At 37.7% G+C, this 15,077-nt stretch overlaps 1 protein-coding gene across 2 annotated transcripts in view; it reads right to left on the bottom strand.

Moving 5' to 3' along the window:
• SLC39A10 (solute carrier family 39 member 10) overlaps positions 1 to 15,077 on the bottom strand; it is a 105,198-nt gene that overhangs the window by 4,702 nt on the left and 85,419 nt on the right. For both annotated transcript variants that reach the window (XM_060152408.1, XM_060152407.1), the window contains exons 7-9: positions 13,693 to 14,061; positions 12,261 to 12,341; positions 4,025 to 4,215 (exon numbers count right to left, since the gene is read on the bottom strand). In XM_060152408.1, the coding sequence (XP_060008391.1) occupies positions 4,025 to 4,215; positions 12,261 to 12,341; positions 13,693 to 14,061 (641 nt within the window). The remainder of the gene's footprint in view (positions 1 to 4,024; positions 4,216 to 12,260; positions 12,342 to 13,692; positions 14,062 to 15,077) is intronic.

The raw sequence follows: 15,077 nt of genomic DNA on the forward strand, positions 1-15,077 counted from the left end.
CACAGCAATATCCCCTCTAGATATGTGCACATACCAACAAGAAGAGGCACCACAGTGCTTCAATTCTATCCTGAATGCCAACACCAATGTTGTCTGTCATAACCACAGCTAAGGCCAGCCAGTACCTACCTCTAGGACCACAGTTAACATGCAACAATGCTCCAGATTGGTTGATAAACAGGTGCTATCCAAAGCCCCCTAAAAACCAGATGCTTCCAACTGGGTATCCTAAAGGTACTAAAACTTCTGGTACTGTTGCTATCTTACTGAATGACTCTACATCAATAAAAACTTCCCCCTTATAGCCAAAGTGGTCTTTGTAAACTAAAAATGAGATGTCATTGTTGCTTAAACCTTTTAATGGTCCCCCAAAATTTACAAGATAAGCTCTAATCTTTTTAACATGGCATGTTGTGTGACTCATGATCCGATCACCAACTACCTAATTAATGACACTGTAGATATATTATCTATTTCCTAAATGAACCCTAAAATACATGTGGATAGTTTGTCCCTGTGTTCTAGAATATTTAGGTGTTTCCAATTGTGACATTATAACTACTCTGCAAAGAACATTTTCATATGGTTTTATTTTTATTTGCTTGCTTGTTTTATTAGCAGTAATCATTTTACTTTATTTCCTCAGAATACAGTCCCAGGAGTAGACTCACTGGTCAAAGAATGATGCTGTTTATTATTCTGTTTTCTTATATGCCCTTTCCTCTTGCTTCCGATAAACTCTTTTACCTTCTTTAAGACTTGGCTCAAATTTCCTATTCCAGAAAAACTTCCCTAATTTTATTACCCAATTTTTTAGCCAGCCTCCCTCTGTAGTTCCACAAACATGTTGCACCACTCTATCATAACACGTACCCAAAGAATTATAATTAATGGCTGCTTTTCTTCTTCATTAGAATATAAATCCTTACTGTAATGACTCTCTGGTTCTTTTTAAACTTTTAGCTCTCTAATGTAAGAATTAGCTCATTCATTCTTTATTCAACTAATTATGAACTGCATCTCCAGCAGTAAATGAAATATGACAAAAACGCCTGCCTTCCCAGAACTGATATCATAGTGGGACACACAATGAGCTCAATAAATGTTTAATGTGTTATTAGTAGATTGAGATACAAGTGCAAAGGAACAAAAAGTAAAGTAGGAATAGAGGATGTGAAATGTTGGTGCAGAGACTGAAATTTTAGATAGGATGCCTCAAGAAGTGAGGGAGCTAGCCAGGAGAATGTCTGCAAGATATCCCACAGGAGTGACCAGCAGGAACCAGGGCCTGAGGCACAGTGTGCCTCGTAGAGGAGCGGGAGAGGAGGTGAGGTAAGGTTAGGAAAGTTAGGGATGGAAAGGGAGAAGAAATGCTCAGGAGGATTAAAAACCCTGAAGGTCAAAAGAAGAACTTTGTGCTTCTACTCTGAATGAGATGGAAAACCATGGAGGGATCTGAAGCTCACAAGTGACATGATCTAATCTTACAAGGATCACACACACACAAATCTCCCAAGGTGCGTTGTAGATACAGAGTGTGGTGGACAGGGCAAGGGCAGAAGCAGGGAGAACAGTTAGAAAGAGAAAGATGATGGTGGCTGAAGTGAGAGTGCAGTGGAGGTGATGAGGAGATGGGAGCCCTCAGCAGATGTGGGAAGGACAGAAAGAGGGGAGCCAAAGAATGATACTCAGGGTTTTGATCTGCACAACCAGAAGAATAAAGTTATTATTAATAGATGTGGGATTCTATAGGTGGTGCTGGTGCAAGGAGCAGGGTTGGCAAATATCAAGAGCTAGTTTCTGAACATATTAAGTAGGCAACACCTTTTAGATATTCAGGTAAGCAGGTAGGCAGGCTAATCTGGAGTTAAGGAAAAGGCCTGGGCTAAAGATGTGAACTTAGGAATTATCAGCCAATAAATATTTAAAGCCATGAGACTAGATAAGATTACTTAGAGGCCTTTCACCAACATTCAGGGGTAAGGGAAGAGAAGAAGATCCAATGAGGTGGATAGACCTAGAGTCTGTCATACAGAGTGAAGTAAGTCAGAAAGAGAGAGACAAATACCGTATGCTAACACATATATATGCAATTAAAAAAAAATGTCATGAAAAACCTAGGGGTGAAACAGGAATAAAGACAGACTTACTAGAGAATGGACTTGAGGCTATGGGGAGGGGGAAGGGTAAACGGTGACAAAGCGATAAAGAGGCATGGACATATATACACTACCAAAAGTAAGGTAGTTAGCTAGAGGGAAGCAGCCGCATAGCACAGGGAGATCAGCTCGGTGCTTTGTGACCGCCTGGAGGGGTGGGATAGGGAGGGTGGGAGGGAGGGAGGCGCAAGCGGGAAGAGATATGGGAATATATGTATATACATAACTGATTCATTTTGTTGTGAAGCTGAAACTAACATACAATTGTAAAGCAATTATACTCCAATAAAGATGTTAAAAAAAAAAAAAAAAAGACTAAGAAAGCTAGAAAGGTGGGAAGCCAGGAAGTGGTGGTGGTAGAGAAGCCAACGGACCTGGAGGCATCCCAAAGAGAAGAGAATGGTCAACAGCCAAATGCTGCTGTTAGGACAAGGGAAATGAAGACGGGCAGGGTAAGTGACCAGTGGACTGAGCAATAATGTCGTGGTCAATGGTAGATGTGACAAAGTAACATGGCAGAGCAGTCAGGGAGAAAACCTGATGAGCTAGACTCATGAGAGAAGAGAATTAAAAAACAAGAACGGGTGATTTGCTATAACAGGGAAGGAGAGTAATAAATAGGGTGGTAGCTAAAACTGAAACTGGATTTTAAAAAGATCCTTTTCCCCTACCGTTTTAAGATGGGAAAAGTAACGAGGTTTATACGATGACAGAAATGATCCAGCAGAGAGGGAAAAACAAATGATGCAGGAAAAAGAGGGGGAAATTTAAGGGAGTTAGTGAGAGAGGGGATAGATAAGGTCTAGGGAAAAGTTTGAAGGAGCTGGCTCTAGCTAGGAACATAAACATTTCTTCATAGTAAAAAGAACGACGTTAAACAGGCATCGATACAGGGAAATGAGTAGAAATGGTGATGAGAGCTGGTTGGAGCTGGTCTTGGTGGCTTCGCTGTTCTACATGAAATAGGAAGCAAGGTCATCAGCTGAGCGTGAGGACAATAAATGAGGTATTAGAGGCCTATGGAGGGGGGGGAAAATGGCTGCCTCTAGGTACAAAATATAATTTTTATTTTTTCTTATTTTCTAAACTTTCTATAATAAATAGTCATTAAAAATTTAGGTTATATAATTTGATATGAGACTATCTAACAGATCCCACCAGAAAGAAAAGTGAATACAATATCTAGTTAAAAACAGAAAGTAACCAAATTGTTAGTTCTGCAAACGCACTGCCTAACGTATTTAGGATATTAAAGTAAAATTAATTGTTAGTGTTTAGATTTATTAACTTTAAACTGAAGTTAGAAATAAGGGAAATTACATAAATCCCTTGGAATATACATCATTTCCTGCAGAAGACTGGCTTACCTAAGGAGGTATAGTATTTCCTTCTTGTTTGCGATAAAGCAAGCTCGAAGAATTACTTTGTTAACAACAAAAAAACATTTACACCCCAATATTACAAAACCTTCAAAGTAGTATAATAATTCTGTAATTTTATCTTTTTGTGTGTGTGTGTGTGGTACGCAGGCCTCTCACTGTTGCGGCCTCTCCCATTGCGGAGCACAGGCTCCAGACGCGCAGGCTCAGCGGCCATGGCTCACGGGCCCAGCCGCTCCGCGGCATGTGGGATCTTCCCGGACCGGGGCACGAACCCGTGTCCCCTGCATCGGCAGGTGGACTCTCAAGCACTGCACCACCAGGGAAGCCCTAAATGTCTTTTCTTTATTTAAGATATCACATGTCTTTAAAATGGGTTATATTTATTAGTCTTTCAAACTACATCCAGATTTCTTCCATTTTTGGAAGTTGCATTCTATTTACAGATTTAGTGTAACAACAAAAATATAAAATAAGCCGTCTTACCATATCCACCAAGGCTACGTAGAGGAACATGCCTGCAGTGATGGCAAAGATCCAGAGTGTGATGTTATTGGCATACTGACCAACAGCTGTGCCTATGAGCATGCCTATGTAAGCCATCATGGCAGAGAGGAGGTTGTATACAATTGCTTGCTTTACAGTCATGCCTGCTTTAAGAAGAACTGCAAAATCACCTGCAGTTAAGACATAATGTGAGTTTTAAAACCACAGGATTTTACACACAAATTCAGGAAAACTCCAATAAAAACAAAATTAAGAATGACCATAAAAAAGATAGAGCTTTATAATGAAATTTCACTTTTTACTTAAACCTTAATACATGCAAAAACTTGGGTGAATCTCAAAGGCATGATGCTGAAAGACAGTCTGAAAGGTTATACATGATTCCATTTATATGATATTCTGAAAAAGATAAACCTATAGTGATGGAGAACACTCAGTGGTCACCAAGGGGCAAGGACAGAAAAGGGATGTGACTATAAGGGGATCGCATGAGGGGGTTTGTTGAGGTGATGGAACTGTTACCCTTGATGGTGGCAGCACTGACACAAATCTATATACGTGTTAAAATTCAAAGAACTGTACATCAACAAGCAAGGTCAATTTTACTGGATAACGTGAAATGAAAACTTTAAAAAACACAAGAAAAACATGAGAAAAAAAAGAACTTCACCACTGCTCTTTTTGTGAGCAGCAAATAGAGCTCTCTGCTCTGATCTCTGCCCTTTTTTCAAAGGGAAATGGGCTAAGAAAGAACAGGTAACAGACTCTGTATGCTGTTTATGTTTTATTTATTCCAAAAGAAAAATTAAATCTTAATTATGAAAATCGTAAAAATGTAAAAAAAGAATAAAGAGACTTTTCTTACTCATCTAAAGCTGGAACACTAGGTAAAGAAAGGATTAAATATTGTTTAGAGAGACATTACTAGAAGGGCAAAATGCTGCTAGAACTAATAGTCTTTAAGCTAAAGGGTCAAAAGCAATAGTTTTACTAATTATAACAATTTTTTTTTAACTTTTGTTACTAAATATGCCAATGTCCAATCAATTACTGAACATTCAGTATATGCAATACTGATGTGGGGGGCAGGGGCTTGTTTCTTTCCCTTAAGAAGGGATCTTACATGACTAGAAGTACATGATCTGGGTTGGGTTTTTTTTAAGTTATCATTACAAGGTTCTCATTTACAACAGAGAAGCAGAAGTTAACAACAAAGAAATCAGTGCAAGGCATTATTTTCCATGTTTCAATGAATTGCTACAAACTACATCCTGCAACATTATTTGGGAAAGTTAAGATAATACACCTAAGGAGATTATCTACCAATGGCTTCTAAACTGCCATTCTCCAGTTTTCCATCTAATACTATTCTTCCTACATCTTTTCCCTCTGATCCTAAATACTTAATTCTCCTGGTGAGACTTGGATTCAATGTCAGCTTTTACCTCTTCTCTCCCCTAGAGTTTTAAGCTCCTCTGGCCTTTCTTCATCGGCCTCCTCTAAGGAAACAGTTCTCTAACTTCTTCCTCTGCAAATTTCCTCACCATATTTTTAATAATTCACCCATCAGTTGTATTAAAGGGACAACTTCATTAAGCAGGCAGTTAGGTAATACAAAATGAGACTACAGAAGTGTCTTTTAGGTTATAAAATACAGTGTTTCCTTTTGTAATTTCAAAATAGGATTTTAAAAGGAGCATTACTGAATACTCAATGAACCAAATATCACAGGTAAAACTCTATCAATTTTGATGCCTTCCCTGACATTACTGCGTAGGAAGATGATTGCTTTCATCCCTGAATAACAACCAAACAGCATGAATTAACTAGTCAAGATTCAAGATGAATTATTTAGTTAATACTTTAAAAAATTAAGGTGTAACTTACATACACAATTCCCCCCTTTTTTGACCTTGTGTCCTATGAGGTTTGACAAAAGTACATACCATGTAACCATAACCGTCATCAAACTATAGAACTATTTCATCATGACCTGCCCCTGCCCCCGCAAATTTCCTCAGGCCCCTCAATCCTAGGCAATCATTGATCTGCTTTGTGTCCCTACAGTTTTGCCTTTCCCAGAACATCATATAAATTGAATCATACAGTATGTAGTCCTTTGAGTCTACACTTTTTTCACTTAGCATGATGTGTGTAAGATTCATCCATGTTACAATTTATATCAGAAAACCACTGCTTTTTACTGCTAAGTGATATCCCAAAGATGAACAATAGCTTATTTACCCATTCAGCAGCTTAAAGACGTTTAGGTTGTTTCCAATTTGGGGCAATTATGAATAAAGCCACTATATACATTCATAAATAGATTTTTGTGTCAACAAAAGTCTTCATCTCTTGCATGTAGATACGTAGGAATGGGATTTCTGGCAGCAATTTATGAGAGTTCTGGTTGCTCCCCACCCTTTTCAGCCCACAATGACAAATCCAGTACCTGAATTCTCATGTGTTTATCTGTTATCGGTATAACTTCTTTAGTGAAATGCCTGTTCAAGTCTTTTACCCATTTTTTGTTGTTGTTGAATTGTTGGTTTTCCTATTCTTTAAAAATCCTAAGTTTTTTGTCAGATAAATATTTTCCAAGTACTTATTCCCAGACTGTGGCTTGTCTCTTCATTCGTTTAAGTGTCTTTTGTGTAGAGTTTTTACTTTTTATGAAGTCCACTTTCTTACTTTTTTCCTTAGTGGAGCATGCTTTTGGTATTGTATCTAAGAACAACCTGCCTAATCCAAAAAACACAAAGATTTTCTCCTATGTTTTCTTCTAAAAGTCTTTTATATTTAAATTTTCTTCATTTAGATCAATGATCCATTTTGAGTTAATTTTTGTCTGTGGTGGGAGGATTTTTTTGCAAGTAGACATCCAATTATGGCAGCAACATTTGTTGAACAAACTATTCTTTCTACATGGAATTTCCTCTGCATTTTTCTTGGATTCTATACTGTTCCACTGATTTATGTGCCTATTCTGTAACCAATATAAATTGTTTTGATTATTGTGGATTTACAGTAAGTCTTAAATTCAACTCTGGTGTACATTTTCAAAATTCTTCTGGCCATTCCTTTCCCTTTCCATAAAAATTTTTGGAAAAAACTCATTTATCTCCAAAAAAGCCTGCTGGGATTTTAACTGGGAATGTAATGAATCTATATAGAGAATTAGTATATTAAAAATACTGAGTCTTCTGGTCCATAAACCTATAATAGATCTTCATTTAGGTTTCCTTTGATTTCTTTTGTTGGCAAATTGTAGTTTTCAGCATACAGATTCTATGTAATTTTGTTAGATTTAACCAAAGTAGTTTGTGTTTTTTGGTGTTACTGTAAACAGTACTTTTTTTTTTTTTTTTTTTTTTTGCGGTGCGCGGGCCTCTCACTGTTGTGGCCTCTCCCGTTGCGGAGCACAGGCTCCGGATGCGCAGGCTCCGGACGCGCAGGCTCAGCGGCCATGGCTCACGGGCCTAGCCGCTCCACGGCATGTGGGATCTTCCCGGACTGGGGCACGAACCCGTGTCCCCTGCATCGGCAGGCGGACTCTCAACCACTGCGCCACCAGGGAAGCCCAAAAACAGTACTTTTTAAAAATTTCAATTTCTAATTGTTCATTGCTAGCATATACATGAATTTTATATGATGTTCTTGTATCAAGATGAATTATTTCATTTAAAAATCTATCTTTGTCCTAGTCCTATCTCAGGTTATAATTCCTCAAAGTTATCTGCATATTTTTCTACCCTTCCCTTCTCAGTAAGAACCTGTATAAACATTTGAAAAATAAATCAAAAGGAATATCCACGTCGGAATTTACACTGAATAAGCAAATCTATTCATCTTTTGATAAGTCAATATTCTTTCCTTTCTGCTGACAAAGGATATCATTGGCACAAAGAATGAGGTGTGTTTGCCAAAGCTGTTAATGTGATCCAATGTTATAATTATGTCAGTATCTGTTAATATCAACTCTTGAGATTTTTTTAAGTATTTTAAGGTTCTTTTTGTCTTAAATAATGCATGTATACATATGTATAAATCTAAACAGTGAATGTTCAATTTTTCCTGGACAATTCAGCACATTATGAGTATCTTATTTTTAATTTCTATTTAACTCAGTACACATGAGAGGAAAGGAAAAAATGGACAGCATTACAGATAGCCTCTCTAAGCGAAGTCTTAATAACGTAGCTACATTTATTTATCAAAATGTTATTTCCTTGAAGTTGAAACATTACTCAATGTCAAGAAGAGAGTTTGGATCATCTGCCCTTCTGGATTATCCTCAACCTCACGTCCCCTTTATACATTCTTATACAGGTTTTCTTACAAATTATTTTTCAAATGTTTCAAATACAGCTCCTTACTGAAAGGGTGGAAAAAAGCGGAGAGAATGCAACAAAATAATATTGCAACTTACTTAAATTCAGCTATACAAGTTTGGCAAAAATAGAAGAAAGAGTAGTAATAAATCAGGTAATTTCATCCATTACCACACCCCGCAGCAAACATGAAATGAGAGATATGGGTTCTCTATTTCTTCAGATGGTTTCAATTTCTGCACACCTCAGAGTGAACCTCCCTATACTGTTTTAAGGTTTAAAAGTACACATGGTTTTTCATATCACATTCCTAAACACACACAAAAAAACCCTACCTGGAACACCATTAGGGAAACAGCAATCTGTTCAGAAGAGGAACATCAAATCTTGGAATTACTGACTGGACTGCGGATCAGGATCTCCAAGGTACTACAATGTAATTTCAACATAAGTGACCCCTGAACAACGCAGGGCCCCAGTCGAAAAGCTGCATATAACTTACAGTCAGCCCTCCATATCCTCAATTCCACATGTGAAGACCAACCGCAGATCGTGTAGTACTGTAGTATTTACTATAGAAAAAATCTGCATATAAGTTGACCTGTACAGTTCAAACCCATGTTGTTCAAGGGTCAACTGCACATGTTTTCCCCCTTAGGGTATGACTTTAGTATAGAAATCTCAGATTAGTTTTAGGAATTCATAATAAAAAATTTAGCTAGGGCAAAACAGGTTTTATATTAAATAAATTATCCTGGAATATGACGTATTATGTTGCTTTGCCAACATCTTAACCTATTAAGTGGGAAGAGGACTTGTCGCTATCCACCTGCCATGCATCTATCTCAGCCTCCAAGGGACTGATTTTTCCCTTGCCTGGGAATTCTGACTAAGAAGCTTCTATGTCTGTCTCTATATTCTATTCCTCCCCAAGCGAGTAAGAGTAGATAATCTAATCAGAGCAGAGGCATATATCTGGCCCTATTTTACCAAAGTACTTCCATTACTATGCCTTAAAGGCAAAAATTAGGCTCCATGAGCTTTTTTTTTTTTTTTTTTTGCGGTGCGCGGGCCTCTCGCTGCTGTGGCCTCTCCCGTTGCGGAGCACAGGCTCAGCGGCCATGGCCCACGGGACCAGCCGCTCTGCGGCATGTGGGAATCCTCCCGGACCGGGGCACGAACCTGTGGTCCCCTGCATCGGCAGGCAGACTCTCAACCACTGCGCCACCAGGGAAGCCCACGTGAGCATTTTTTAAAACTTCCTTTAGACCACTTCCACCTTGTTGATGGATAAAAAAGCCGAAGCCTTTTCTGTCACCTCCAGAGGAGGAAGCTGAGTTATTTCTTTATGATCTTTCTTCCCTAGGAGCCCAGGCAACTAGAATATGGGGCAGTTTATGTCAATTTAGCACAAGGCATTGGGGGAAATGTACATTCTCATAATGTCTCACTCCTCTCCTTCTGGCAAAGCAGATGTATACTCTGGATTGGTATTTCCTTTCACAGCAACAGTAACACCTTAATCTCTGGTTTGTGGGGTAAAACAAATAAAGATTTTGGGTCTCAATATTTCACTGAGGTGTCCTGGCTCAAGCTTTTACCAGAGCTCTGCACTGGGTATCAAGCAAGCGCTTACCTAGCCAATAAGATACGTATTGCATTTGTTTTACATGTGGCTATTGTTGTGTGTCACTCCCTCAATAAGAAACAATAGGAAAAAAAAAGGAGTAAGTGCCAGGAAGGCAACCATGCCTCATTTCCAAACTCTCTGCTACCAGTTCTGTGCTGAAGTGGATCATGGGGGGTAAGGGCAATTCAGTATAACCACACTTAATCATGAAGTGGCCTGACATACTACTTTTAGGGGGTAGTGGGTGAACCACACTTAATCATGAAGTGGCCTGACATACTACTTTTAGGGGGTAGTGGGTGGGTAGGAAGGAAGTTGAAGGTTTCCCTAGCATACTGTGGATGTGTGTGTGACAAAAAAAAAAAAAAAAAAAAAGAAAGGTTAAAACTATTAGGCAATGTTTCTCATATATAAAAACTGACAAGTCTTGATTTGTGTTGCTATGGAAGTGCAAGGAAGTATTTGGCATATCATTCTCTTACTAACATAGGAAAGTAGTTAGAGAAGGGTGTGAGATACAGTATCTGCATAAAAGAACCTACATTGTAGGAAACAGGACATCTATTTGGGGCTTAGTATATTTCCATCTAAAGTGGAAATACATTAAGCACCAAAAGAAGGACCTAGAGAAAGTAAGTGATAAAGTTTAGAGGAAATAGTAATCCCGAGGCATGGGGTACCGGAGGACTGTACTGAAGTTACAGGAAAAAAGACTCTTAACATGCTATACTAGATAGAGCTAGTAGGACAAGCCAATTAGGAGGAGGGAATAAGCAGAGAAACATGTTCAGGCACCCAGAGTGCATGTCTGGTGAACTGTGTTTGGGTGAAGTGGAAAACGGCAAGTACAGTGAGTGAGGCGGGAAAGGTAGGTAGAAGCAGATGTGAAGGTCATTGAGAGTAGAACTAATGAATCTCAGCTTTTGCTTTATATATAAGGGAAGGGGACTGAAAGATTTTGATTAAATAAGCAAGTCACATAATAACACAGTCACATGGCAAGAAGATATATCTGGCAATAGGTATAAAAGACACGCTGGAAGAGAATGAAACCAGAGATATAAACGTTCACTATGTAAACTGCCCAAGCAAAAGACAATGAAGGGTCTGGGTAAAGGATTATGTGGCATAAGCAAGATATATGACTGCATGTCCAAGGTTGACAAGGTAAACAAAACTATAAGGAATCAAGCCCTAAAGAATCAGCACCAAATAAGCATTAAGAGATTTTTTTGCTTTATGTGAGCAGTTGGTAACTTTCTAAGAAAATTATATGAATTAATTCTATTCAAAGGGAGCAAATAAGTGTACTGCCAATCAAGACAGTCAAATGATATGATAGATGTCTCAGAGCCTGATAAATTCAAGAAAAATCTTAAATTAGAAAGGGCACATGAAGAAATTCCTTGGATACTGAAAAGATGTATTTTTTTTCTTTCAAATTAACATCATCTTCACATCCCTCAGATATTTTCTGTGTGAATGTACACATTTTTTTCTTCCATTTTTCAATTTATAGAAGAAGGAAACCAAAACACAAGAAGAGAAACTAAAAAACCATTGCTAGATCAATAAATGCCCACTAAAACAACAGAGAAATATCATTGTACACCTTATAAATTGGCAAAAATTAGAAAGTTAATGCCAAGCGTTACCAGGGATGTGGAAACATAGGAACTCTCAGTTATTGCTGGTGGAGAGGACACTAGTTCAGTTACTCTGGATAGTGACATGGTACTCTTAGGCATGCATATCTTAGGACCCATCAATTCTGTTCCCAGGTATATACCCCAAAAGATGTTCTCACAAGGGTCTCTAAGCACCAAGTCTACCAATGTTCAATGCACCATTATCTGTGGTGGCAGGAAATTAAAGAACAGGTGGTGTGTCCAATACTAGGTGCTAAATACGTAAAAATGTGGTAAATGTACACCTCTGAGTACTGAGCAGAAACAACGTATTAGATTAACTCATGGTAACCTGCTTGGAGTTTAAAAACGTAATGATTAGTAAATAAGATAAGAAACAGAGTGGGCTATAACATAATATTGTTTACATAAAATAAAAATACATATAAAACAATACACATTTTTTAGAAGCACATTAACAAAAATTATACAATAAACAAGAGAATGATGATACTGTATACTTGCCATCAGCCATTTTTTATGCTTTAACATCTCTAAAATTTAGATGCATTTAGATTAAGTCTTGCATTTCATGAAATCTGGTAAAAATTTTAAGGTCATGTTACCTAATTCATGTGGCAGCTCATGACAGAAGACAGCTATAGAAGTACTGATTCCGCCCGTCAGTCCAGCACTGAAAGCTGCTCCTGAGGTGGGAGGGTGGAGGGGAGGAAAAAATTCAAGTGATATTTACTGATCTTTTGTTTTTCTTTTTTTTTTTGCCGTACGCGGGCCTCTCACTGTTGTGGCCTCTCCCGTTGCGGAGCACAGGCTCCGGATGCGCAGGCTCAGCGGCCATGGCTCACGGGCCCAGCCGCTCTGCGGCATGTGGGATCTTCCCAGACCGGGGCACGAACCCGTGTCCCCTGCATCGGCAGGCGGACTCTCAACCACTGCGCCACAAGGGAAGCCCTGTTTTTCTATTTTCATTCATAATGACAGCTGCATTCTCTTTTGCCTATCTAAATTAATTTCATAATGTATGAGTGACTCAGTAATCTCACATACTATAGCTTTTGAATATACAGTGAGTGGAAGTGCAATAGGTATGTGACAACCAGAGAAAGAGCTACTCAATGAAAGAAACATTCCCTATTGAATTAAATTCTCTATTTGTGTAACCTTCTAATTTACTAATAGCTTCAGAGTAGTAACAGTTTTTAGTGTTTCAATCCCTGACTGGTAGTGTGAAACCCTCAATCTTAAGTCATATAAGTCTATAATTGCACTTGCTCTCGCATACTAATATTTATAGATATTTAAATGCCTAGTATCCTTATCCAAACTTTTCTAGGTCTAGAGCATAAATGGCATAAATTATTATTTGTCTGATGGTCCTGAATACTGAAATCAGAGGTACAAATGCATCTGATTCTACTAGTAAAATTCTTTACTCTTTAACACTGACAGCCACTGTGGCTTCAAAAATATGGTCTCTTTTGAAAGAAACCAAGGCCTACTTCTGAATGATTATTTAATAGAGTCTGGATCTCAAAGAAAATTACGTATTGATCACATTTAATGTTCTCCTAAACTGGTAACATCAGTACATATTATCAAGATTCTAATATGATGTTTGAATATGATATAATGGATTTTTACTATTGTAAAATTTTTCTTCACTTTTTCAAATGTAAAAGAATTTTTAAACCCAAGATTGAAATTCATTTGTTCTCAATCAGAGACATATAAATGTATTGAAAATATGTTAAGGTAGCTTCTTCAATATGGTAACTATGCCTTCAGTAAGAAATCAAGGTATCAAAGAAGTACACTGTGGAATTTGTTTATATGTTCAAAGAAAAACCCACTGAAATTATACCTTTATGCCCCCAAGTAAACTTATCAAAAACACTAACATAGCCTTTGGAAAAGCCAAATGACGGAATAATATATAATAATATATTTGTTAAGCTCCAAGACAGTACTAAAACAGTGGAAGAAGGAAAATGGTCTTAAAGAATAACAAATTATAACCCAAGTTTCAAGCCTACTTACCAATTGCTAACCCATCACTGAAGTTGTGGATGCCATCCCCCATGATCACCATCCAAGCGATATTAGCTATTCCTGTTTCTTTCAGATCTGATCCGGAATGACAGGGACCGTGTGAATGATGAGAATGTTTGTGGTGCCACTGATGATTATGCTTCCTCAGCACAGTTTTACTCTCGTCATGGTGGTTATGTGCAGCAGCATGGAGATCATGCTCATGAATGGCATGTAATCCATCACTTTGAGAATGGGCCATGATTTTCTCCTCTTCTATACAAAGATAATTTTTAGGAGGGGATTCTTGTTGGCCTTCTAAATCTGTCAGTTCAGTTTCATTAAGTCGATCTTCAGAAACAACCGAGTCATCAGTTCCTATATTTATAATGGCAAAGGATATGCTTTATCAGCAAGTAAATGAATGCATATTTGCTTAATTTAAACCCAGGCAAAATAGCAGTGTAATGAACATTTACTAAGTGAATGTCTTTAAAATTCCTAAATAATATAAAAAAACAAATCAAACTAATAAATAAGTAAATACACATGTGCACAAACACAAAACAAACTGGGGTTTTGAGAGTCCAAAAGATGAACCAGATGAAGTAAATGGAAGGGAACTGAAATAGCAGGTGAAGTGAGGACATAAATTGGCATGCATGAAGATATTGTGAAACTTAAGGCGCACATCATCAACAGTTGATGAAAATAAAAGGGTGGAAAGTTACTGTAGCATTCACAGGGTAACAAAATATGCCCATAATTTTTCAGAGAACAAAGTTTACCCACTCTAACCTTCTCTTATCATTTAGAAAACAAAGACAAAATTTAAATCACTTGCATCCTCTAGTGCTCTACCTATCTGACCAAGATCAATTCTAGATCATTACTAGAATGAAGCTCAAAAACCCATACAAGTGATAACACTGATACTTTTTTCTTTTTTTAGTTAAGGTTGTCCTCTCACCTAGTTTACAAAAGCTATTTATTATGTGACAAAGATTCTAATGCTTTCCAAATTGTATTTTGGGGCAGAGTCTACAGTTAGCATCTAGGCTCTCCCTTTTCTACAGAAAATCCTTAGTACACTCAGGGGAAACACAAGTTCACAAAGGGGAAAACTTATGTTTAAATATTATTTCCCTGAAAATTGTAAGCTACCTCATTACATCTATCATGAAACACAGTAGATGAATGGATGAGCAGAGATTTTAAGTACAGGGACCACTCTCCTTTAAGTACAAAGACCAATTCTCCTTTTCTCACATGAAAACAATCACATATGGAGGGCATGGAGATTTTTGCATTACCAAGAAATAAAACACTAATCCAAAGCCGTTCTGTTTATTTCATTTTTTTCTTCTGTAAAGTAAAAAGTGCAACGTGTTCCT

This window comes from Lagenorhynchus albirostris, chromosome 6 (genome assembly GCF_949774975.1).
Source record: "Lagenorhynchus albirostris chromosome 6, mLagAlb1.1, whole genome shotgun sequence".
Classification (NCBI taxonomy): Eukaryota; Metazoa; Chordata; class Mammalia; order Artiodactyla; family Delphinidae; genus Lagenorhynchus; species Lagenorhynchus albirostris.